This window comes from Rhinoderma darwinii, chromosome 13, assembly GCF_050947455.1.
Source record: "Rhinoderma darwinii isolate aRhiDar2 chromosome 13, aRhiDar2.hap1, whole genome shotgun sequence".
NCBI classification, from domain to species: domain Eukaryota; kingdom Metazoa; phylum Chordata; class Amphibia; order Anura; family Rhinodermatidae; genus Rhinoderma; species Rhinoderma darwinii.
In genome coordinates, this window is record NC_134699.1 from 48,246,112 (window position 1) to 48,273,377 (window position 27,266).

The 27,266-nt window shown below is 41.0% G+C and overlaps 3 protein-coding genes across 4 annotated transcripts in view; 2 read left to right on the forward strand and 1 right to left on the reverse strand.

Annotated features, from left to right (window-relative positions):
* GAA (alpha glucosidase) overlaps positions 1-1,926 on the forward strand; it is a 41,841-nt gene extending 39,915 nt beyond the window's left edge. Inside the window, exon 20 of the mRNA XM_075845041.1 lies at positions 232-1,926. Within this exon, the coding sequence (XP_075701156.1) occupies positions 232-294 (63 nt within the window). The 3' untranslated portion in view covers positions 295-1,926. The remainder of the gene's footprint in view (positions 1-231) is intronic.
* A 4,968-nt stretch (positions 1,927-6,894) lies between these two features.
* Positions 6,895-26,863, reverse strand: SGSH (N-sulfoglucosamine sulfohydrolase). The gene is made up of 8 exons (XM_075846304.1): positions 26,741-26,863; positions 20,584-20,744; positions 17,401-17,506; positions 17,171-17,321; positions 15,203-15,359; positions 13,510-13,591; positions 10,068-10,271; positions 6,895-7,460 (listed from the first exon to the last, which is right to left on the reverse strand). Exons 1-8 carry the CDS (start codon positions 26,823-26,825, stop codon positions 6,904-6,906), a joined length of 1,503 nt encoding a protein of 500 aa, XP_075702419.1. The 5' UTR covers positions 26,826-26,863; the 3' UTR covers positions 6,895-6,903.
* The window catches only part of SLC26A11 (solute carrier family 26 member 11), a 48,684-nt gene continuing 48,097 nt past the window's right edge, over positions 26,680-27,266 (forward strand). Inside the window, exon 1 of one of the 2 annotated variants that reach the window (XM_075846300.1) lies at positions 26,680-26,991. The gene's annotated coding sequence lies outside the window, so the exon portion shown is untranslated. The remainder of the gene's footprint in view (positions 26,992-27,266) is intronic. The other variant, XM_075846302.1, reaches the window with a different exon arrangement.

Genomic DNA, 27,266 nt, shown 5'->3' on the forward strand with positions numbered 1-27,266 from the left:
CCTATCCCGGCCGATGCAGCAGGATGTTGTATTTTATAACCTGTACCCGCTGCTGATGGCTCGGACACTGGATGTACTTATTCCATCCTGTAAGAACATTGCAACTAGGACGTAATAGTACGTCCAAGTGCTGGAAGTGGTTAAGAAAAATCCTATATGTAAATACAACTAAATTCACAGATATAATTAAAAAACTAATATTTTTTTTATTTTATTTTTTTCTTTAAATAGGTTTTGTCAATATCAAAGCTTTGTCTACAAATAGGAGTCCAGTTTTCAATTACATGGTATTGATGCTCCTGTCAACTTCAGGAAATACATCATGAAATCGTCAGAGGTGGAAAGCTCCTTAATATCTTGGAAAAGAAAGCACAGTGAACTTAATTTGCATTCTATCTTTAGACGGAATATAGGACTTCTTGCGAGTTCTTGCTTTATTTATTCAAATTGTGATTTATACAAGTAATGTTCAAATATGATCATTTTTATTTGTTATTGATAAGACATTGTAACACCAATAGTGCTAGGATTGGTCAGGAAATATTGCTGCTTTTTTTAAATTGAAAATGCTGCTGTTTTAAATTTTAAAAAGCTGAGAAGTCAAATTTTAAAAACGCATTTCCATCTTAAGAATTTACGGCATATTCTCAGGCTGTTTCTGTAACTCCCATTCACTTCTATGGGAGTTCCGGAAACAGCATGGCAAAACGTGCTCGGCTGTTTCTGGAAAACCCAGCTAACACGTAACTCTATGGATGGGTGCAGCATCCATGAATCAGTGAACGGGGATCACGGAACCCCGATTCTCCCAATAAGTGAGGGTGCCAGAGGTAGGATCCACATTTATGGCATATTCTGAAAATCTTCCATAGAGGCTTAAGATGGGAATAGTACTTTATCTATATTACACTGGAACTTGCATCAAAAATAGTGCTTTAAGTTTACTCTAAACCTTAATATTGTATTTATACCCCATTCACAAGATCAGAAAAATAACTGCACAAAATAATGAATCCGCTGCGGATTTTAAAATCCACAACATTTTAATTATTACCGTAGATTCTATGGTGAAAAGTCACGGGTTAACTCCATTGAATTATGATCCGTGGCTAGTCCACGACAAAAATCAAAATTCCATCCGCAGATTATCAAAAAAATCCATTGTGGATTTTCCTATGATTAGGTTCACAGACTACAAATTACCCCTTTATATCTCTGTGATTTGTGGTCAACTTTTCATGTACAAAAAGTTAAAGGGGTTGGGACAGGACAACCGCCATCTACATGCACATATGGACATTATAGAGGGGAAGGTTCTCATGCTTGGGACCCTTTCTAGGAGTCAAACCGGAGAGCCAAGTATCCGTGCCTCCCACACGGGCTGACTCGGCCATTCGTGTATTACATTTATTTGAATGATTGCCACATAATACTACATTTCCTCTGCAACAGCCACTGCACGGGAAACGTATGGCCGGCTGCATCTATATCCGGCAATATTAGCGGACTCCAGAAGATGGTTCAGCTTCTTGCTGGGCCGTCTTAATTTTTTTTTTAAGCAGCTATCATGGCGAGATAACCCCTTAAACACTGGTTATGCAATGTGCATTCAGTAATCCTTTTTGATTTTTAAAACCTGTTATACTAAGGCTCGGTTCACTTTGCGTTTTTTAACTAATTTCAGGGTATGCGCCAGGAATCGTCCCAATGTTTTAATTAAGGATAATGCGAATGGAGCCTTATTTATGTCGGTCTTTAGATGTATAGTATTTACATGTTTAAAGAGCATGAGTCATATGATCTGTTCCGGCGGAGTAGAAAATGTACTTTAGATCATGTTAAAAAAAACAAAACATTTCAATTGCACCCAAGATGAGCACCCTACTTGGAGGGTATCTGCGGAATTAAATTTTACTTTTGATTATATATATTTGGAATCTTTGCTTCTTTCTGCAGACCACTTTTTCTTGCTTATATGTTATGGAAAAAAAATACTTCAGTTAAATTTTATTTGAACAAATTTGATTGCGGAGTGGAAACAGATTTTACAAAAATTTAGCAGGGTCAGGTTTATTTAAAAACTTTTTATGTCAATCTATTTTGTTAACATGAGTAGATCGTGCTGCAGTGTTAGACTATAGTTATAGATAGTGCCACAGTACACACTGTAAATAGTGGCCACATATAAAGTGCCAGTGTCCACGTAGTGCCACAGTGCCCTTGTAGAGGAATCCCCGGCCAGAGTGTTGCTGACGCTCGTGCCGGGGATTCTGGCATCTCAAAGACCCCCTGGCCAGAGCGTTAGGCTTTGTGCACATGTTGCGGATTTTCTGCAGATTTTCCGTATGGATTTACGAGCAGAATATGGTAGCAAAAAAGATTTTAACAGAAAATTTAGATGTGGAAAATTGACCTGCAGAGTATATCAAATTTTTTATTTAATATTAAAAGGAGTGTGGTGTTTTTTTGTTTTTTTTTATAAAAAGACTACTTACCTCCCCTGGCAACGAGTCTTTGGTACCCTGGCTGGTCTCTATACACCCAAACTCATTTGAGGATTCGTCACGTGACCACTTCAGCAGGCACATCTGATGAACCTCTGCTGCTGGGTTCTTAAAGGGAACCTGTCACCAGCATTTCACCTATTAAACTTTACTTATCCCTCACTGGCTGCTGCTATAAAAAGTTAATTGCCGTTATCCCCGCTCCTAAACTCCTCCTCCGACTGTATATAACGGTCTGCAAACATTTCACACCTTTTATCGTAATAATCCGGTGTCCCTTTGTGCGCACACACCAGAATAGGACATCATTGCACAAGCGCAGGATTTTGGGTGCTAGGGAAGGCGAGGAGCTGTCAATCAATAGTAAGGAGGCCGGGTAAACTCAGAAAGACTTGAGGAATGAAGATTTGACTCTTTTCAAATGAAGAATTGACTCTTATGCTCATTAGCATACGGTGTGGGAACACTAAATAACTGAATAATAAAGCTACAGAGCCGACTAAGAAGACAAATATAGGTTACATAGAAATTATTTTTCACCCACTACCACCAGGTATTGCTGGTTTAATAGGTGAAATGCTGGTGACAGGTTCCCTTTAAGTGTAAATGCAAAAATTGCTGCAAACAGCACAACTTTGTATGATGCGTGGCACAAAACCCATTTAAACCGCAACGTGAGAGCCCAGCCTTATATAGTAAGTTACATACGCCGACAGGTCTTCATTACAGCAAATATGGAGCCCCATAGCATAAATAAAAATTAAAACGAGGCGCTTTTTAGGTTCTGCTTGACATCCTACTCCTAACCACCTGTGACAGGAGGTCCTGGTGCTCCCATCCCATTTTCATGACTTGCGTCAACTCTACACGCTCCACTTGTGGAAACCACATGCCTTTTCAGGTTCACCACCCATTAGAGCAGGGGTCTCAAACTCGGCCGGGTAAGTGGGCCGCATATAGAAAAATGGGAAGTTGACGGGCCGCATTACTTTCAAATTTGATACAATACAAAATTATTGTTAATCAATTAGTTATTTGAACTACTATAACACTATATTACTAGAATAATAATAATACTACATTTTTTTTTATTTTTTTTAAACTCTTTTTATTAAGAACTGTTACAGTAACAAGTATAAAAACAGTCACACATTACTAATTACAATATATGGCATATTAGATCAAGGAGATGTACAAATAGCAAGTCAAGTAATGAGTACATATAAAGCATTACAAACAGATGATTTCCCATTAATAATGGCGCTTAGACTGGTTTGCTAGGACGTATGTATGACAGTTCAACAAAAAGACAAAAACCAAAAACAGATATACAGGAAAACAAAACAACCTAGGACCCATGTTACCCATGAGCAACTGATTGATCTGGTACAGCCAGTCCATGGAGATACATAAAAATTTGTGGGTCACCTATATTCCTATCTCACATTATCTGGTGAACCAGCGGCGGGGTTGACTGTCAGAGGGGAGTTATTCCAAATATCCCAGACCTTAGAAAATTTTGTACTACAACCACGATTTAGAAATACAACTTTCTCAAAAGGTATTACAGAATTTACCAATCCCTTCCAATAACCAATGGATGGAGGTCGATCATTCATCCAATGTTGTGCTATGGTTTTCCGTGCTAGAAATAGAGTTTCTCTCAAGAAAATACTAGTGTGGTGATTCCATGTCTCCCCATCCAGTATACCAAACAAACATATCTTAGGACATAAAGGAATGCCTACATGTAATAAGGATGATAACAGGGATAGTATATCGTTCCAGAAGTCCCTAATGACAGTGCATGACCATATCATATGCCAAAAATCTGCCTCCGGAACACGGCATCTCAGACATTCTGAAGAAGGCAAACGTCCCATTTTGTATATCCTAACCGGGGTCAGGTATGTCTGGTGTATTATATATAACTGGATCATTTTATTGTTTGCGGATGGGGAAACATGAAGATGAGACTCCAAAATATCATCCCACTCATCTGTCTGGATGGTAGGAATCCATCGTTTCCACCTACTCTCCATAGCAAGTGGAGTGGAATTCACCGTGACAGATAACAAATGGGTATATAGAGCGGATATCAGGCCTCGTGGACCTTGGGAGTTAAGAATCCCTATCAGTGGAAAGGAAGAGATTGTTAAGTTATTTCTCAAGTGATGGAATTGGGTTTGTAGAATATGTCGGGTCTGTAGATACCACGTACCCATTTTCATAGGTATGTCATACTTAGTCTGCAACTGAGTAAATGAAAGTAGAACATTATCCTCATATAGGTCCCCTATAGTTCCAATAGCTGGAGATAACCGCGGGGGCATTAAAGGAAAGTAAGAAGCATTGTTCCATAGAGGCATTTCAGACACAATATCATTGTAACCCAATTGCTTTTTTGCTTGTCTCCAAACCACACGGGCCAGCTTATGTAAGGGCAGGGGTTTAATATGGGCGGGGAGAGAATTTACTTCAAGGGAGCCGAGCAGACATTGACTCCCAAGTACATGAGCCAAATGGTGCTCTGAGTTGGGAAGGTCCTTTTCAGGCATCCAGGGACTTAAGGTTTTCAGTTGGCCTGCTAAATAATATACAAAGAAATCAGGCAGAGCCGTCCCTGCCCGTGCCTTAGGCCTTTGGAGCGTGGACAACCTGAGTTAATGTCTAGAAATAATACTACATTACTATAATAATAGCGCTAGGTTTAAAATTTGAGATATTTCTCCCCGTGCTTATTTCAACAATCCAGCTTTCCAGTTTAAGTGTCGCTAAATGCAGTCCGGCGGCTCAGTTAGCACACATGTCAAGATTGGGCAGCCCCTTTTTAGATAGTGCCGCAGTGCCCTCTGTGGATGCTGCCGCAGTGCCCTCTGTGGATGCTGCCGCAGTGCCCTCTGTGGATGCTGCCGCAGTGCCCTCTGTGGATGCTGCCGCAGTGCCCTCTGTGGATAATGCAACACACCCCTAGATAAGGCCACAGTGCCCGCTGTAGATAAGGCCACAGTGCCCTCTGTAGATAATGCAACACACCAATAGATAATGCCAGTGTCCTCTTCAGATACTGTCACACACCCACTTGTAGATAACGCCACAGTGCCCTCTGTAGAGGCTGCCACAGTGCCCTCTGTAGAGGCTGCCAAAGTGCCCGCTGTAGAGGCTGCCAAAGTGCCCGCTGTAGAGGCTGCCCCAGTGCCCGCTGTAGAGGCTGCCCCAGTGCCCGCTGTAGAGGCTGCCCCAGTGCCCGCTGTAGAGGCTGCCCCAGTGCCCTCTGTAGAGGCTGCCCCAGTGATGTCAGGGGCTTGCCCAGAGCTGGAGTCCCAGGCAGAGCGCTAGTAGGCTCTTCCTGGGACTCCAGCTGTGCTCCTGACATCACTGGGATTCCTGCTCTGGGGAAGCCCCTGACATCATTGTCATCATTTGGCACCCGATATGTAAATAAGCCCCTGAATGGTCAATGGGGCGTTTCTATCTAACTAAATGGCAAGGGGGTGTGATGTCTTAGCTTGGACACTGTCCAATCCGCTACGGACAGTGTCAGGGCGGCTTGCGCTGTGTTCCCTCCCGCGAAAACACACACAGACTCTTGGTTCTGCAGAGAACGCTCTCTGTGTGCTGCAGAGTATGGGGCAGGTGCTCAGAGTACTCCTATGTAGGTTGTACTATTAGGGTATGTTCACACGTCTTAACTAATTACGTCTGAAATTACAGAGCTGTTTTCAGGCGAAAACAGCTCCTGAATGTCAGACGTTTTTGCAAGTACTCGCGTTTTTCGCGGCGTCCATTACGGACGTAATTGGAGCTGGTTTTCAATGGAGTCAATGAAAACCGGCTCCAAAAACGTCCAAAGAAGTGACATGCACTTCTTTGACGTGGGCGTCTTTTGACAGCGACGCGTAAAATTACACCTCGTCTGAACAGAACATCGTAAAACCCATTGCTAGCAATGGGCAGATGTTTGCAGGCATAATGGAGCCGTCTTTTCAGGCGTAATTCGAGGCGTAAAACTCCCGAATTACGTCTGAAAATAGGCCGTGTGAACATACCCTTAAAAGTGCAGGTTCTGAACGGGTGCAGTCAAAATGTAAAACTTTTTCAATAATAAAAAATAGTCTTTATATAACAAACAATTGAGCAACATGAGAAAGGGGCCAAAATATTTTTTTTTGTATTACAATACAAAATGACTATTTATTTGCATTTACAATTCTAAAATGTAACTAGACGTGTAGATTATTTGCCTGGTTTAAGAGCGATTACAACTGCTAGTTAAACTCTGAGTAGGTATATCGAGATATTGTTAAAACATACACGGTCAATTCAGCCAGCTGAAAGTGATTTTTGTTCAGGCAGCGTCTCTATCATTTTCCCGTTCTGCAAAATTAAAATTGGTTTATTACAGTTCATTATGAAGAGGTCTACACTGTGGATCTAATTTCTCTTCCAGAACTCCATCCGGTGCACAAACCCAAGGATCGGACGTCTCCCACTGCCATTTCCGCAGCATTTCCTGCATAAATATCAAAACATCATGGTAGTCTGGATCCCCAGCAATGTTCCTTACCTCACTGAGATCTTTTGACCGGTCATATAGCTCCCAACGATCTCTATAATAATAGCTATGTAGATTCTTAAACCAGTTTGTGGGCTGGCCAGAAATGGTCCTATTCATTAAGTCTTGAAATGTAGGAGATACATAAAAATCTTGATCGATGGGAAAGGGCATCTTGAAATTCAGATTGTGTATGAGTAAATACTGCATGTGCTGGACCGATCTCATTGGATAGTACATAGTGATTTCATGGTGAGACTGGCTGCCAAACACCGTGCTCCATGGCTGTTCAGCTTCCAGAGCTGGAAGGAGTGACTTTCCAGTAAGTTTTACACTTTTACCAAATATCTTGTAGTCAGGATATGAAATGGAGAACCAGTCTAGGACAGTTGGAGTGATATCTGAGCAAAAGAAAAGAGGTTTATGATCATTTTGACAGTAATTCATTAAGAAATGCTACTGCAGTACAATGTTACAAATGTGTATGGCCAAGGTATCCCAAGAAGGTCAACCAAGTCCATAAGTTCTCCTATGAATTAATGAAACACTAGAAAGCTAAAGAAAGAATGTTGTATGTATATACTATAATATAGTTTAGAAGTAATGATATACACACACACATATATATATATATATAGATAGATAGATAGAGAGAGAGAGAGTTTTATCAGCACATTCCAGCAAAATGAAAAAAACAACAACAAATCTATACAAAAAAAAGAGAAAAAAAGTCCAGAAATTTTTTTTTTAAGACAGCACTCCAAACAGACAGAATATCAGGCCGTGTGCACGTTACCTAGAGGATGAATCAGTTCCCCAGTTTGAATGTAGACAGAACCATAGAAGGAGGCACGGCACCAGGACTTCAAAGTAGATGAAAGCAAGGTTGTTTAATTACACCCCAAGTGAGCGACGTTTCGAATCAACACAGAACCTTTCTCAAGCTTGAGAAAGGTTCTGTGTTTAATCGAAACGTCGCTCACTTGGGGTGTAGTTAAACAACCTTGCTTTCATCTACTTTGAAATCCTGGTGCCGTGCCTCCTTCTATGGCTCTGTATATGTACAGGAAAGTTTGATCAGCACGTTCCGGCAAAATAAAAAAACGTGTATAGGTGCAAGTACGCCCATGACTGCAAAACAATATACACAAGAAAATTGAGACAGGACTCTGCGAACACCAATGCCACATAAACCACTAAATATAAATAAATATGCATTACTGCTGAATCTACTTACAAAAGTGAAGCACTTCGCGCACAATTTGATCAAAATGTGTGAGCCCACCTGCCACAACAAGACGACCTAGCTTATATGGTGGGTCTCCATGCTGCACATACGCCATGTTCTGGGTCTAAGCCTGCAGAATGGGCTCAGACAATTTGATCAAAATGTGCGCGAAGAACCTCACTATTGTAAGATTCAGCAGTAATGCATATTTAATTATATACAGTGTTTGTGTTTGCAGAGTGTCGCTATTTATATATATATATATATATATATATATATATATATATACACACACACACACACATATATATACATATATATATATATATAAAAAAAACACCATTGTAAGTTGCAAATATTGTATGTTGATTTAAAGAGGATCGGTCACCAGTTTATCAATTCTTTATCTCCTAACTAATCTAATAGGCGCTTTGCTGCTGCTATCGACAGTGTAGCCGAATAGGAGGTGACTCTTTCTTTTCACTCTAGGCGGTGTAATGTTTTCTGTATGACACTGTCCAATCAGCATACAGCTTCTCCCCCTTCCCTGCCCAGCAACAAAGCGTGATCATACAGTATACAGGTTCTATTCCCGACTGTGTTTTCCACCGGTGAGATCTCTGGTTGTTTCACAGCTAGAACTGCAATCATTGTGTCATATGAAAGAATCTCCTCTTCCTTATGCCACCAGAACTGTTCTAGGTGGTCCACATCCCGAGATATAGCTGACTGAAGTGATCCCCCTTCCCTTCAGCCTCAGTCTCTCACACTGTGTGAAGCAGCTTCATGGTGATAGGACGGCGTCAGAGGCTGTGAGGTGGCTCCACCTCAGGAGAAATCGCTGGTATTGATGCCCAATTGTCATGTATAGGCTCATTTGCATATTTAGAAAAGAATCTCAGAACTTTTAAAACAATAAACCTATTGGGACACTACCTAACCGCAAAGGCAGCATGAATCAATATGGCCCAAACATATAAAGTACAAGAAGTAGAAGTATTATAATCTATATGGGCCGATTCAAGGGTGTATACCCAAAAGCATCAGGACTAAATATATAACCTATAAGAAAGACTGTAACTACTGAGTGGATACAGAGCACAAGTTTGTACCTATAGCAGACCTTCAAAAAAGTGCAAGTGCAAATACAGCCCTAAAGAGGGCATACAGGTAATATAATGACCCTATATAAGTGCAGCAAAGTGCAGCATAAACATAATGAGTATATGTGCTACTATTAATAAGCCATGCAAAACGTTTTGATATAGGTTTAAGCAAATATATGAGCAGTAAAAGCTGAAGGAAAAGAACAACTGTCTGCAGAGTTAACGCAACATATCAAGCAGGATATATCATACCCATGGTGGATACGGCAAGGCACACAGTCAGAGTCCACCACGCCCACACAGACGGCGTACACTATAGTGAATGGAACGGCTCACGTTCGCATTCTCTATAGGGATGTATGTGCCGTATTCCATCTCTGTATGTGTCGTTAATCGACACATACAGAGATGGAAGAAAAAAAAATAGCAGCCCCCATAGTGAAGTAAAAGTAAGAAAAGAGAAAAAAGTAAAACACAAAAAAAAATTATTTTAATAACACACTAAAAGCAAATTTATATCGCCTTTTTTTTTTTCGCGACACTTGTCCTTTAAGTTACAATGGCCCAGGAAACACCATTGTATGTTGAAAACATGATAAACTACACACTATACCGGAAAACCGCTTGAAATTAATGTTATATCATCTTAAAATCTCTATCTAGTAATGTCTCACCAAGTAGACTTGCAAAGGATTGACTGACTTGTCCCCAGCATCTTGGATGAAGAGGAGATGAAATGAGTAGGGGCTCAGCTCTACCTGACCAGTAGAGGTTTGTACGTCCATTGGGGAAAGGAATGCCATTATCAGAGGAAAATACTACAAGAGTTTCATTTTCGTGTCCTGCACTGCGCAATTCACTGAGAATAAGGCCAATACCTGTGGATTACAAGCAAGTAAACATATGCAATATGGTTACTGAAATTATTACTAATACAGTATTATCATAACTTTAGGGAGTGAGATCTAGACGGTATAAGTGTAAATGCACGGATAGATTTATACAATGCCATGTCTCTGGTGGCCTTGCATATAAATAGGAGGGCCAGAGATCACTTACACTGCTATAGCAAATACATATGCAGTAGGTTGCAGAAAGCCGTTACCGTATTACAGATTTAGACGGCATTCACATGTAACAGTCCTTGTGAGGACCTTTTATTTATTGATAAATATGGATTCTTTCCTCTGGAGGCATTCACTCCCATTTATGGTATGAAATATATAGGACTCATAAGGACTGTTCATAAATTCACATAAATATGAATGCAGTTTTATGGTCCCCCAAACTTATTGATTTTTTTTTTTCGAGTTTTACTAGATTTTCAATATGAACAACCCGAGGGCTAATAATAAAAATGTAACATACAAAATGAGACATAGGGGCCAGAGGGGTTCCTGAAGGTGTTGTGCAAAAGGCCAATCTTGCAACAGCCATTAATTTACATTTGAGGTAGTAGATCTAGAAGGGCGGCAAGGCCGACCAGGCTGAATTGACTGATCGGGTGGACATCTTCAAAGAACTGACAGCATAGATATTTGTCAAAAGGCCTCAGCCACAGAGGAAAAAAAAAAAGAGAACAGTAGAAAAAAAAAAGTAGAGTGGGGGGGGGGGGATTAGTTAATAGTGGAGACCGTGGGGAATACAAATCAGAGCAGAGGTAATCTCCCCGAGTCAAAAGTAGCACAGGCGCTGCTGTAAGGGTGCGATAGGTGTGGAGAGGCTTGGAAGGGGATCAAATGGTACCAGGTATTTACATATGGAGCTGTGGCTCGCTGGATTTTTCAGTTCCTACTTGTTGGATGATCCATCCTTTTATATGCATTAAAGGTTATTTTATATATAACTCCGGGTGGGTATTCTTGAAAGTCCTAATTCTGTAATTACTGCCCCAAACTATGGGTTGTATGTATTTCAGTTTGTCTCTGCATGTCCTACATATTAACATCGCTCAAGTCTCAAAACTAGAGCAATATCGGCAGGCACTCTTTATGCAAAGGATATATACGAAGACAATAAAATGATTGGTACGGTAGCACAGTACGTCGTTTTATATGGGCTCTTAATTATTTAATACAAACCTATATTAGTCATTACTATAGCACTGTTTAGTTGTCCCTCAACACAGATGTGACCAGAATCTCACGCTCGCTAGAGTTAGCAGGACAAGAAAGAGTGAAGGCCCTTTTATACGGGCCAACGATCGTTCATAGAAGGCTCGTTGCCGATAATTGCCCTGTGTAAACAGGGCAGCGATCAGCAAACGCTCGATCATCTGCTGGTCATATCGTTTTAGAAAACGAAAATTTTGTCGTTGTTGGCAGCACATCCCCCTGTGTAAACAGAGAGACGCGCTGCCAACATGATAATAATGTATGGGGACGAGCGACCAGAGTAACGACTGCTCGTCCTCCTACATGGCTCCTTGTGACAAGAGCAAAACGAGCGCATATAAACTAGCTGTCCCGTTGATCGGCGCTCGTCGCACCAGACAAAACTGGCCGGTGTAAGAGGACCTTTAGAAAGAAAATACAGTGTTCTATTAGCTGCATCATTATACATTGGGGTTAAGAACCCTGTACATTTCAATTTGTTCTCATCTGTATTTTAGGTGAAGTGTTGGTCTTCCATGTTTTTAAAGTGTAGCTAAATGTTTGACAAACTTCTGACATGTCATAGTGACATGTCAGAAGTTTGTATTGGTGGGGTCCGAGCACTGAGACTCCCAGCAATCCCTAGAACGAGGTAGCTGAAGTGTTCGTGTCTTCGCTCAGCCGCTTCGTGTCTGTTCGGCTTTTTCCGGAAAGGCGATGTATCGGAGTGCGGGCTCATAGACTTTCTATTGAGTCCGTACACCGATACATTTATTTCCCGAAAAAGCCGAACAGACACGAAGCGGCTGAGCGAAGACACGAACACTTCAGCTACCTCGTTCTAGGGATTGGTGGGGGTCTCAGTGCTCGGACCCTCACCAATCCAAACTTTTGACATGTCACTATGATATGTCAGAAGTTCGTCAAACGTTTAGCTGCACTTTAAATGAACTTTATTTTCATGCATTGTCTTAAGAAAATCAATTTTTTTTTCCATATAAATTTTACTAATATTCCTGTATACAGCCATTTCTTCTTTTTAGGTCATATAACCATTTCCATTTAGTTAACAAACTTATAATAAAAAGTTTCAATTTATAAAGTCAAAAAACAAAATAAACAGAAAACTTTAACCTGAATTAAAAATATGGCCTTTGATGTTGAGTCTCAAGACCCATGCGAATGACACATGACTGAGGGTAAAGACAATTTACCTGTCAGCAATGGTGAAATTAAATCCCTTAACTGCGGGAAAGAAAATCCTAAATTGAATGAAAAAGTAGAGCAAAAACAGTTATTTACATATCAACCAAACACCTTTTTAAGGGTCAGTTCACACATAGCGTAAATAGGTTTTTCCGCAACGGATTTAGTTGCGGAAAAGCCGCAGCATAATACAGTAGCAGCAGAGAGGTTGAGCTTTTAACAAATCTCATCCATACGCTGCGTAAATGAGGAGCGGGAAAAACGCTCAGAAATTGACCTGCGGTGCGTTTTTTAATCCACAGCATGTCCATTGTATTTGCGTAATCGCTGCTAATGTGTTGCGGGTTTTCCCGATTGAATTCAATAATGAGGTAAAACCTGCAACAAATAGCAGTCAAATGGGATGAAACGTCATCCCTGGAGGCCGGTCTGGAAAAAGAAGCACCGAATTCTGGGTAAGTGCAAGATTTCTTTTTTTTCTGAGTTGCGGTTTTTTTTTGCGGCAGAAGACCTGTAGCAGTCACATGGGATGAAAAGTCATCCCAGGAGCCCTGTCTCCAGGACGTCAGAGGACGAGTATGTGTTTTTTTTTTTTTAAATGCAATTTGGTGCGGTTCTTCGGACGGAATTCCCTGCGGCCGCCAGGGCTACGCAGCGTATCCGCCCTGTGTGAACGTAGCCAAAAGGGTGAAAAAAACATTTCTGACTGGGTGCCATGAGATGAACACCAGTTTCTTTACCTGCATTGTTTTTAAGTACGGGACACCCACATCAGTCAAACTCAAATAAAGATCAGAAAACTGTGAATGTAACTAACCTTGGTCCATACGGCTAATTGTCGTATACTGTGCAGCCACATCAGCCCTTGCACTGGGGGTATCTGGAATAAAATATGGAACCTAAAATAAAGTTAAATTAGTTACATTTTTACTGATAGTATGCCTCTAGTGGTGTTATCACACACAGTAGCCTTAAATATTTTCTAAAATTAACATTATATTCAGCCTGAACACTTCATTTCTATGAAACTTTTTCCACTGCCATGATTATAGTAAGGCTGGATTCACACGAGCTCATTACGTCCGTAGTGGACGGAACGTATTTCGGCCGCAAGTCCCGGACCGAACACACTGCAGGGAGCCGGCTCCTAGTATCATAGTTATGTACGACGCTAGGAGTCCCTGCCTCTCCGTGGAACTACTGTCCCGTACTGTAATCATGTTTTCAGTACGGGACAGTTGTCCGGCAGCGAGGCAGGGACTCCTAGCGTCGTACATAACTATGATACTAGGAGCCGGCTCCCTGCACTGTGTTCGGTCCGGGATTAGCGGCCGAAATACGTCCGTCAATTACGGACGTAAAATGGTCGTGTGAACCCAGCCTAAACTTGATGACGACAGATGATGTCATAACTGCACGGGACATAGCTGGAAGTGGTAGTATATCCTTTAAAGAGTGGGCAGGTTGACCCTGGTGCCGTCATTCACCAAAATCTGACTGCGGATTCACAATGCAGCATTGGGGGGAGAGAGATTTACAGAGATTTGGGCCTTTACCTATCATACCAAGTGAATTTTCAGAGTAAGCCGTTGTTTGTACTTAATAACAGTATTTCTAAAAATAATGTTACTTGCATGATGTAAAAAGCATGAACCCAATGATTATTACGGAGCGCTTTATCTGGACTCTTGAAAGGCACTACTTGGTCGAGAATGCCAGGACTGTGCTGTAACCATATGACGCTTCTTCGCCAACAGTCTGGGAGACTCAATAACTAACATATGGCGCATGCTTTTGAATGGCGCCGCTGACGCACAATACCATGAGCTGCTCTTTATAAAACCACTATACATTCTCTTTAGATTAGAAAAAGGTCATCTTTTATACCAGGAACAGTACCACTCTTGCCCATAGGCTGTGCCAGGTGCTGGAAGTGAATGCCTATTCACTCCCATGGACAAAAATGGCGCTATTTCTGGGAAAAAAAATCTAAATCTAATCTCTTAGGGCACATTCAGACACAGTGGAATTGCTGTGGAATTCTGCTGCAGACAGTCCGCAGTGGAATTCTGCAGCAGCCGTTTTTTTATATTTGTTTCTATACATTTTTAGGAAACTTAGTTTAGACGTTGCAGGAAATAACTGTGCGGAATATAGGCTGTGGTGCAGAATTTTCCCTCCGCAGCATGCTCATTATGTTGCAGAGAAGAAGCGGAATTTCACTGCGGATTTCAGCCTTTGCATTGCAAAGGCTGAAATCCGAAGCAAGTCCGCTGTGAGATCCGCAACGTCTCAATTACCTGTCAGATATGAAAATGTTGCTGCAAATTCGCAAAGAATCTGTAGCAACATTTTCAGCGGAAAAATTCTGCCACATCTGAACATGGCCTTACAACTCCTTTAAGACATAGGTACACCTTACTGTCCATCCAGTTTGCATGTGGTGCTCCATATTTTCAATGTAGACATATTTTAGAAGCTGTTAAGGGGGAAGGAAACTAAAAGCTGACCTGGACTTGTTCTGGTGTATAATACTGTGGTGTCCAGTCTGTAATTCTTCCCATACCAGGTTCTCCATTTCCAAACTTTTCACAGAAAGGGCCGTACTGAGGCTGGGAGTGTCCACAGCGGTGGGGGTCATGAAAGGCAACATACAGAAAGAAAGGTCTGTGAGGAAGAAAGTAAAAAGCAAAATATATTTTTTTTAAAAACAAAAATCGGCACTGCTCCCATACACTGTAAATTAGAATTCCTAATAAATGAAAACTGGGTTGCTTGTTTAAAGAGGCTCTGTCACCACATTATAAGTGCCCTGTCTCCTATATAAGGAGATGGGCGCTGTAATGTAGGTGACAGCAGTGCTTTTTATTTTAAAAAACGATCTATTTTCACAACGTTAGGAGCGATTTTGGTTTATGCTAATGAGCTTTCTTAATGCCCAAGTGGGTGTACTTTTACTTTCGACCAAGTGGGCGTTGTACAGAGGAGTGCATGACGCTGACCAATCGGCATCATGCACTCCTCTCCATTCATTTACACTGCACTAGCGATATAGATATATCACTATGTGCAGCCTCATACACAAGCCCTAACATTACTAGTGTCCTGATAATGAATATACATCACTACCAGCCTGGACATCATGTGTACTCAGAATCCTGACACTTCTGAATCTTTTCTGTGAGATTCCAGCAACGGATACGAAATCTCGCGAGATCTCGGAGGTAAACGAGATTTGGTTTCACTTGCCGGAATCTCACAGAAAAGAGTCAGAAGTGTCAGGATTCTGAATACACATGACGTCCAGGCTGGATTTCATGTGTATTCATTATCAGGACACTAGTAATGTTAGGGCTTGTGTATGTAGCTGCACATAGTGATATAACTATATCGCTAGTGCAGTGTAAATGAATGGAGAGGAGTGCATGATGCCGATTGGTCAGCGTCATGCACTCCTCTGTACAACGCCCACTTGGTCGAACGTAAAAGTACGCCCAATTGGGCATTAAGAAAGCTCATTAGCATAAACCAAAATCGCTCCTAACGTTGTGAAAAAAGATCGTTTTTTTAAATAAAAAGCATTACTGTCACCGACATTACAGCGCCCATCTCCTTATATAGGAGACAGGGCACTTATAATGTGGTGACAGAGTCTCTTTAAGAGCAATCTTTGTGTTTGTTCCTAAATCGCAAATAAACAAAAAACAAAAATAAAAAAACTGCATTTTTTTTGTGCGTTGCCAAAATGCTCACGATCAAAACATTTCATATCATGCACCGTCATGGACAAAACGTATTAACCCCTTCATGATTGGAGTGCTTCGTGCCTTGAGGTGTCGCACATTGCTTTTGAGGCAAAGTTTGTTTGTTTTTAAATTCTAAAGCAGGTTATACATAAACATTATCTGTAGTCAAAAGATCAGACATATAGGACTACTGGTCATAATTTTCGACATCTGAAAATGCCATGGTAAACTATGTTCTGTGGACGATCGTGCCGTTTTGTGACATGAATGAGCATGACAGATGCCGAGCGGACGCAGATATCGGTTGAAAAGTTGACCTTATGTATTGGACTTTTTGAAGTTGTTGGAAAGTTGTAAATGTCAAATGACAGAGCTGCATCCCATAAATATAAATCCAGACCAGGCAACAGATCAAAGCAAATATTGATCGTTGATTTGTGGTTTTATATTTAAGGCCTCATGCACACGACTGTGTTCGGTCCGTGATTTACAGACCGCACGTCGGCCGCATTTCCTGGACCGAACACGGTTCAGGAGCCGGGCTCCTAGTATAAATAATAGTTTTGTATGACGCTAGGTGTCCCTGCCTCCCCGCGGGAATACACTACTTATCCAGGAGCCCTTCTTCAGTGCCATTTATGGAGCGGCTGCTTTTTTTGTGGCAGTGTGGTTTGTACTTGTGGGTGAAGTTCACATAGAAAACATTACCGGTTATATCACTTCATTATTTACCTCTGGTCTTTGCTCTGCAAAAACTTTCTGACCAACAATTTAATTCGAGTTATGTTGCGCCCAACTTGTAGTACTGAACTATTCTCTTCTGTGTATGCAAAGTCAAACGGATAAACAGTCTCTGGTCCCACATGTTTTTTTCCAATAATTCCTGTAACAAATACAAAAGGGTATTAGAGGCCTTTAGTATTTTCATTAAGAAGGTCTTGTACTTTACAGGATCTTTATACCTGTCCTTATGCCAGCCTGGTTGAGAAGCAAGGGTAAACTCCTGACTTCATCAAAAGAGTTGAAATGATGCACATCTTGATGGAGCCCATAAATACCATTCTGGTGCTGCAGATATAATGCAAACAAAGTTACATACAAAAAATTATAAAAATACATTTTAGAATATAGCTCATTAATTACAATGGGAATATAAAAAAAAAAGTAATTTTTAGGTCTTATTTGGCATACATTTCCTAGTCTTTCGTCAGCAGAGATGTATATCTCAGTAATGATCACAGACGGAAAACAAACACATATATGTTTCGTAGCAGTCTCCCCCCCCCCCCTCTAAAATAAACATTTCCTGGCCTTGAAGGTGGGGTGGGGGGAAAAGGGTTAGCCAGGTTAGCCTCGCTGAGCTACTTTGTTTCCGTAAGTCACTTGAAACTGAATAGTAGTTATGGAAACAGCGTAGCAAGCATGCGACGCTGTTTCCGTAACTGCATTTCACTACTACGGGAGTTACGGAAACAGCATAGCTCAGCGAGCTACGCTGTTTTCGTGACTCCCAATCAAATTGTCAGGAAGTGGCCGGGGAAGCAGCAGGAGCAGATAATGCCACACAGATAATGTAGATAATGCCACACAGATAATGTAGATAATGCCACACAGCCCCCTGTAGATCCGGTCACAAACTGCCCCCTGTAGATAATGCCACAGCCCTCCTGTAGGTAATGTCCCACAGCCCCCCGTGTAGGTAGTGCCACACAGCCCCCCGTGTAGGTAGTGCCACACAGCCCCCCATGTAGGTAGTGCCACACAGCCCCCTTGTACATAGCACCACCCTAGTAGATAGTGCCACTGTAGGGTACCGCTCCAGAAGAAGTCCCTGACGTCACTTTCCATATAGTGACGTCAGAGACTTCTCCTGGAGCGGAATCACTGGCCACAGCTGTGTCAGGGACAGCTGTGACCGGGGATTCCGCTTCAGATGTCACCGAGTTCACTGTCCTCTATTAGAGTGCAGGTGTTCGCAGTCAAATGCAGTTTCTGTGTGATGCACCGTTATAGTTGCATGGAAGCACGAAATTGTGTGGTTCAATGCATTTCAACTGGTGCAACCGCTATGTGACTTCAGAAATAGCGCAACATCACACATCTAAAGTTGTTCTCGAGCCCAGGATGGCTATAATATGTTGCGATTTCTTAACAAGTGATGTTGCAGGGTGCAGAAGATAACACGGAGTCCCATGATCCATGACATTGGTCATCAACTGTAGAACAGAGGGGCACATAATGAGGATAAAAGGCTCAGTGTCTGGGAGAGCAACATGGCACAGGAGTCAGGACTTTGAGGCACATTGCTGTCCCATTTGTGCAATCATGTTACTTGAAAAACAGGATATATCTCCATCACGAGTGTAAATTGTGCAATCACTCACTTGCGTAATCTGTTAATTTTAATGGCAGTAGAATTTTGAGAATGTGAAATGCTTAATTAAAAGGCATGCTATTTTTATATTAAACTCCAAGAATTTTTTTTCTAATAATTCAACATACCTTGTGATCATTCTAATCACACAAAAAGCGTTCCTAGGCAGAGGCCATGTAACTCTCTCCATATAGAAACTCAAGACAGCACGTGACATCACTTAAAGAGGACCTGTCAAATCTTCTGTTTTAGTAAATAATTTATTCCCCATGAAATAACAATTCAGGAGCATCTTTTGTTAGAACTTTATGTTCTGCTGTCCTCTGTCATTCCTCCTGAAAACTTGACAACTGGGTATTTTAAGCTGTGAGTGTCTCAACACAGACTGATACTCTCCAATCAGTGCTGATCAGTGAGACTGAAGTGCAAAGCAGTTGCTGGGGCTAATTTTCATATCACCATGGAGACGTTGTGTTCAATGCTATACATTACACTATCTAAAGTATTTAAACCACTCCTGACGTATATCTACATCATAGCCGGGTGGGGATATGGAGCGAGCTTATGGGTTGAGCCCGCTCCATACAAAGCGGGCATTGCTGTATAATACAGCGGACACTTCACTGATACGAGCAGGATCCCGCCCGTTTAACCTCTTAGATGCCGCGGTCAAAAGCAACCTCGGCATCTAAGCCTTTAGAAAGAAGCAGGCAGTCCACCCTCTGACAGCACACCGCATTCTCCCCCAAAACGCTATCATGGGGCACCGACAGAGGTCATGGCAACCTATCAGACTAATAAAGGCTCCCAGGTCTGCCATATTTGTACTCCTATTAAGCCCTTGGCTTCGTAGGAGGTTGTCAGAATCATGATATACTGCAATACATTAGTGCAAGCGATCCAATGATCGCTGGTAAAGTCCCGTAGGTGGACTAATAAAAAAAGTAAAAAATAAAAAAAAAGGGGGAGTATAATAAATGTTTTTTATGTACAAAAAAATATTAAAAAAGTTACAAAAATAAAACTTTTCCCATTCTCCCCCTAAAGCATTGTAAAGAAAAAAAAAACAATAAACATAATTAGTATTGCCGCGTCCGTAGAAGTTTGAACAATTACAATTTTACAGTATTTAACTCGCACGGTAAAAAAAAAAAAAAGAAAACATTTAAACTGCCACAATCGCTGTTATTTAGTCACCTCATCTCCCTCAATAAAAATAGAACAAAAACTCGAATGTACCACAAAATGTTACTATTAAAAACTAAAGCTCATCCCACAAAAAATAAGCTCCCATACCGTTCAATAAACTGAAAAAAAAAAAAAGTTATGGCTCTCAGAATTTGGCAACACAAAATTAATTTTTATATTTAACAATTAATTTTTTTACTCTTAAAAGTAGTAAAACATAAAAAACCAAAAACCTATATAAATTTGGTATGGCCGTAATCTTTTAGACCCGCAGAATAAAGTTAACATGTCACTTTTATCGCAAGGTGAACACTGTAAAAACCCCAAAAACAATGGAGGAATCACTGTTTTTTTCCCATTCTACTTATTTTTTCCAGTTTCCTAGTACATTATATGGTACAATAAACGCTGCCATAAAAAAAACGACAACTCGTCCCGCAAAAATCCAGCCCTCGTATGGCTTTATGGGCAGAAAAATACCCAAAAAGTTATGGCTGTTGAAAAGTGGGGAGAAAAAAAAACCAAAAAAAAAACACCAAAAAACAGAATAATGGCCGTGGCAGGAACGGGTTTAGTACATCACCTGAGGCAGACCGGTCAGGATCGCACCCCTACTAGGGGAACAGCTGCTGACAGAAGTGAATGCATTCTTGAAGATCACACTTCTCCTCGCCAACTCTCGGAGGTGCGGAGTTTGTATGAATGTGTTGTTGTAAACATCACTCTCAAAGCCGGCATCATCACCTGAGATAGAAAAAGAGAAAAAAAATGTTAAACCCAGGATTCTGCCAATCAGAGGCATGAAGAGAGGTCAGCAGGGCATATCCAAACACCTGATGCTCATAGTCTCTGCCTTGGGCCAGTCGCCGTAAGGGCAAAAACACACGGGGTGGCAGCCACACACGGAAGTAACCGCACCCCGATGCAGTGAAAATGGCCACATTATTTTGAGTTTAATCGAGTGGCCATTCGCCACGGGCAGCTGCTACCCCATGTGTTCCTGCCCTAAGGACTTTACATACTTGCCAAAAGTAACGATTTTCGCTAGACTGTCCTAACTGGACTGCACAGTGAAAGTTTATCTTAATTTGCATTGAAATGTTAGTTTCTGGGGTGTTCCTGAGAGGAAGGGGCAGAGCTTAAAGTGTACCTTCCATTATAGAACAAATTTCCATGAATCAATAGTACAAGTGAAGATAAGAAACTTTAGAATATATATCTTACTATGCCACTTCACTTCCTCCGCCACCTCAGCCTATGTTCACATCTGCGTTGGAGGCTTTGTTATGAGCCTCTGTCACAGATCCGTTCAAAAACGCCAGGATTTTTTTTTTAGGTAAACAATAGGTTCTGTCAGGCACCGCTGGTGTCCGTCATGCGACGGATCAGGCACTTTCGTTTTTTCTAGTTTTTCGGTTTCTATGATGGAATAGAAAAACTGAAAAAATGAGCACAGAGCATAAAATGTTCGCTCATATAATTCACTCATAGAATCCGTAGATCAGAGAGGAGATGGATTCTCAGCTTCACTGAAAGATCACGTTACTGCTGCCTATAAAAGTCAATGGAGAGGGCAAAGGGAGCAGGAAGAGGAAGGAGCAGTTTCAGAGAGACATGCAGAGATGCTGCGGGCTCTAGTAAGTATATTACGGTCTCACCTGGATTCACAGCTACATTGCTGTTTACTACTGTATAATGTCTTCCATGCTGCTTCGGAGTATGTGTGAGAGATAGAGATAGGGGAGCAGGAACTTCTCTGAATGCTGTATATAGGATTCTGTTAGCAGCTAGTCTCCTGCTTCTGCTTTCTTCTCCCCCTCCCCTCTCCATGGGACTTCTATGAGCAGCTGTAACCTGATCTCTCAGTGAAGCTGAGAATCCGCTCTACCGAATCTATGAGTGAGTGATCAGTGAATGGGGCAGGGTGGAATAGAAATGTGATAAGTGGAAAAAGTTACATTTCTCTGTAATAAGATATATTACAAAGTTCTTCATCTTCGCTTCTACTATTGATTTATGGAAATTGTCTTCTAATTGGAGGTACACAGTGAAAACGAAAACTTTTTTTTCTACAAAAAGTGATTTTATTTCGTACAAGTCCATATAAAACAGTGCGTGAAAAATAAAAACAGCAGAAGACAAAGGCAGACGGAAAAGTTAATCAACAAGTCTCATGTACCCCGAAATACTACCAACAAAAACGATAACTTGTCCCACAATAAACAAGCCCACATATTTCTATACGTCGAAAGAAAAAAAAAGGAAAGTTATAGCTCTTGGAATGGGACGATGCAAAAACAAGTTATTTAACCCCTTAACGAACGGCGTATAGTGTTTTTACGTCGGCCGTTCAGGGTAGTTCTTCTGAAGCGACGCGTTTGCACGTCGGCACTTAAGAAGAACTTTCCTCGCATCGTGTGGGGTGCTGCTGAAGCCCGGGCTGTTAGTAACAGCCTAGGGCTTCAGGGCAACGATCGGAGTTCACTAGCAGTTGTCTCTGATCATATTTAACCCCTCAGATGCGGTGCTGAATAGCGGGCGCCGAATCTGAGTGATTTTAGAGGGAGGGGGCTCCCTCTCTCATCCCACTGGCATCCCCGCGTGCATCGCGGGATGCCGATGGGTTCTATGGCAGCCTGAGGACCTAACAAAGGCCCCCTGGTCTGCCTTTAGTAATTGCCTGTTAGACCATGCCAAAGGCATGACCTAACAGGTGCCTGTCAGTTTTACACTGACCGGCAATAATACACTGCAATACCGAAGTATTGCAGTGTATTATAATAGCGATCAGAAGTGTGCACAGTAAAGTCCCCCAGTGGGACTAAAAATAAAGTAAAAAAAAAAAAAGTTAAATAAAGTTTGAAATAAAGAAATAAATGTCCCAAGTAAAAAAAAAAAAAAACAACATTAAAAAAAAAAATTTTTTTCCCCTTACAAAATACTTTATGAAAAAAAGTTACTCATATTTGGTATCGCCGCGTACGTAACGAATCCAACTATACAATGATTAAATTATTTAACCCGCACGGTGAACGGCGTAAAAAAATATAATAGAAAACAATGCCAGAATTGCTGTTTTCTGTTTATCCTGCCTTCAAAAGAATTTGATAAAAAGTGATCAAACCGTCGCATCTACTCCAAAATGGTACCAATACAAACTACAAAATTGCTCGGTCATTGAGGTTTAAAATACCTTAGTTATTAAGGGGGGAAAAAAAAAAAATACGTTTTCATTATGCAAAAGTATAAATTTAAAGCACCCTTTGACATAAGCCCGGCACGGGAGTCCTGTGTCGGATAAAGCGGGTGTCGGGCGGTATAAAGACAGCCGGACACCTGCAATAACGGGTGGGATCGATTTCAACATCAATCTCACCCGTTTAACCACGTAGATGCGGCGCTCAATAGCGAGCGCCGCATCCAAGTGGTTTTGGAGGGAGTGTGCTCCCTCTCTCACCCCATCGGCACCCTGCGATTGCGATCCTAACAAAGGCCCCCAGGTCTGCCTGTAGTGGATGCCTGCTAGGCCATGCCTGAGACATGTTTTACACTGACAGGCAATAATACGCTGCAATACAGAAGTATTGGAGTGTATTATAAAAGCGATCAGAATATTGCATAGTGACGTCCCCCAGTAGGACTAAAAATAAAGTTATCAAAAAGTTTAATAAAAGTTAATAATAAATAAATAAAAATCCCAAATTTAAAAAAATAATAATTAAAAACCCACTTTTTCCCTTATAAAATACTTTAATATGGAAAAAAAAATATAAAAAAAATGAAAACATGTTTAGTATCGCCGCAACCGTAACACCACCTATAAAGCAATTACGTAATTTAACCCGCAAGGTGAATGCCATAAAAAATAAAATAAAAACCAATGGAAAAATTGCTGTTTTCTGTTCATCCTGCCTGCAAAGAAATGTGATAAAAAGTGATCAAAAATTCACATGTGCTCCAAAATGGTACCAATAAAAACTACAAGTCTTCCCGCAAAAAACAAGCCCTCATACAGCTGCATCGGCGGAACAATAAAACAATTATGGCTCTTAAAACATGGAGACACAAAAACAAATAATTTTGGAAAAAAATGTTTTTACTGGATAAAAGTAGCAAAACATACAAAGTCTACATAAATTTGGTATCGCCGCATTCGTAACGACCCGCTGAATAAAGTTATTGTGTTATTTATACCACACAGTAAACGGCATAAATCTAAGAGGCAAAAGAGTGGCGAAATTTATGGGTTTCTTTCCATTACCCCCCCAAAAATGTTAATCAATAAAATTATATGTAGCCCAAAATGGTGCTATTAAAAAATACAACTTGTCCCGCAAAAAACAAGTGCTTATACAGCTATGTCGACACAAATATATATTTTTTATAGGTCTTGATAATGGAAAAAAAAATACAAAATAGCTTGGTCATTAACCCCTTAACGCTCCACTATTACGTCATGGTAAGTGCATCGTTCGTGCTCCATGACATAATAGTATCTCATGCATTAAACGGAGCGCCGCTCGAAATCACGAGCTGTGATAGCTGCTGTTTCGGACAGCAGGCTATCACAGCTCAATGTGCCGGGACCAATCGAGATGGTCCTGCCTTCACGATCGCCGCTATTGGTTAGTCAGTGACTAACTGTTCAATAGCGGCGATCAACTTCCTCTCCCTGACATCACATCCTGCCGCACCCGCCCTGAACATCTCTGTTGGAGTTAGAGAGGCGTTCAGAGCGGTTGTGTGCAGAAAGAAAGAGCAAAAAAGTTACAAAAAAAACACTCACTTTTTTTTTGCTTCCCACTACCCACTTCATCCACTACCCACTCTAACCACGTTTTTGGTCCGTGATCTATCACTGACCACTTCTGAGTCTTCAGGACCAATTTCTTGGTCCCTGGGGATTATTTTTTTCTTTATAAAATATATATAACAAAAAAATTATATACAAATTTAAAAATAAAAAAAAGTTAGTTTAGACATTTAGGTATAGCGCTACGGAATTTAGTGTCAGGAATCCGTCACCGTAGTTAGGTTCAATTCAAATACGTGCTGTGAAAAAACTGTGGCATCAAAATGGCCACAACAACCATAAATGAATACCTTGAGGGGTGTAGTTTCCAAAATGGGGTCACTTCTGGTGGGTTTCCATTGCTTTGATACCTCTGGGGCTCTGCAAATACGACATGGCACCCGAAAACCAATCCAGCAAAATCTGCACTCCAAAGAACACACAGCGCTCCTTCCCTTCTGAGGCCTCCCATGGGCCCAAACGGCAGTTTATCACCACAAATGGGGTATTGTGTGCACTCAGGAGAAGTTGGGCAACAACATGGGGTATTTTTTTCCTTGTAAATTTTGAGCAAAAACTACATATTATTGGAAAAAATGAAGTTTTATTTCACAGCCCAATTCATATACGTGCTGTGAAAAAACTGTGGGGTCAAAATGGTCACAACCATAAATTCCTTCCTTGAGGGGTGTAGTTTCCAAAACAGGGTCACTTTTGGGGGATTCCTACTGTTTTGGCACCTCAACTCCTCTTCAAACCTGGCATGCTGCCTAAAATATATTCTAATAAAATGGAGGCCCAAAAATACACTAGGTGCTTCTTTGCTTCTAGGGCTTGTGTTTTATTCCACGAGCGCACTAGAGCCACATGTAGGACATTTCTAAAAACTGCAGAATCTGTACAATACATATTTTGTAGTGTTTCTCTGGTAAAACCTTCTGTGTTACAGAAAAAAAAATGGAATAAAATTGAATTTCTTCAAGAAAAATGAAATTTGCAAATTTTACCTCCACTTTGCTTTAATTCCTGTGAAATGTCTAAAGGGTTAAATAAACTTTCTGAATGCCGTTTTGAATACTTTGAGGGGAATAGTTCTTAAAATGGGGTGTTTTATCAGGGTTTCTAATACATAGGCCCCACAAAGCCACTTCAGAACTGAACAGGTACCTTAAAAAAAAGGCTTTTTAAATTTTCTTGAAATTATGAGAAATTGCTGTTTATGTTCTAAGCCTTGTAACGTACAAGAAAAATAAAAGAATGTTCAAAAAATGACGCCAACATAAAGCAGACATATGGGAAATGTTAATTAGTTACTATTTTGTGTGGTATAACCGTCTGTTTTACAAGCAGATGCATTTAAATTCAGGAAAATGCATATTTTTCTAAATTTTCTGTAAATTTTGCTATTTTTCACAAATAAACACTGAATATATCAACCTAATTTTACCACTACCATAAAGCCCAATGTGTCACGAGAAAACATTCTCAGAATCGCTTGGACAGGTATAAGCATTCCAAAATTATTACCACATAAAGTGAAATATGAAAAATGGGCTCTGAGCTAGGCTGCGTGGTTTAAAGGAGTTAAAAAGTCTTCAAAGCTTTACATAGCCTTTAATGGGTTAATTCAAGAGCGTTAACGTCAGCAACCTTCGGCACTCCAGCTGTTGTGAAACTACAACTCCCAGCACGACCTGACAGCCGAAGGCTTTTATAATTTCAGCCAAAGGCTGTCACGGCATGCTGGGAATTGTAGTTTCACAACTACAACAGGTTGCTGATCCAACGAGTCCAAAACAACATAAGGTATTCGTTCTATAGCGCCACCTAGTGACTATCATGAAAATTTACTCAACTCATGTCGAACTTCGCTACCGTAGAAAGTACATTTCGCAGAACGCTCAGTCACTATTCGATGTAATAACAGACGGACGATTCGGTCGCTCACCAATTATCAGCAGGACATTCTTGCCATCAGCGACCAACACCGCGCAGAGCAGCCACAGAGACACGGGGAGATCCTGGGACCCCATCAGTCATTTACTTCATCGTTTCCTGCCTCCATGAAACCCTCCCCAATGGCAGTCATATGACTGAAGGCAAGACACGCCCCCTCATAGCAGAGCAGAGGTGCCCGGTCGGTTCTGAGCCGGGTAAGTCGGTGCCCAGGGCAGAGGTGCCAGGTGAGTTCTGTGCCGGGTAAGTCAGCGCCAATTCTATTTTATATGTCATTTATGTCCCCAGTCAATCACCGTTCCCTGCTAATGATAATCAGTTGTGTCCTATGTCTTTTAATCATTAGGACTGCTGCATTTCTGTATGTCTGATCGGCACACACGTAGCAGAGCTGAGTTTGTAATTGTGTTGTTTGAGCGATGTAACACAAGGCACATTTGGCGACCTGAGTTTTTTATTAGTCCAGTGTCTTATTCAGGGCTGAAGTTGGTTTCTTATTCATTAGTTTTCTTTTTCAA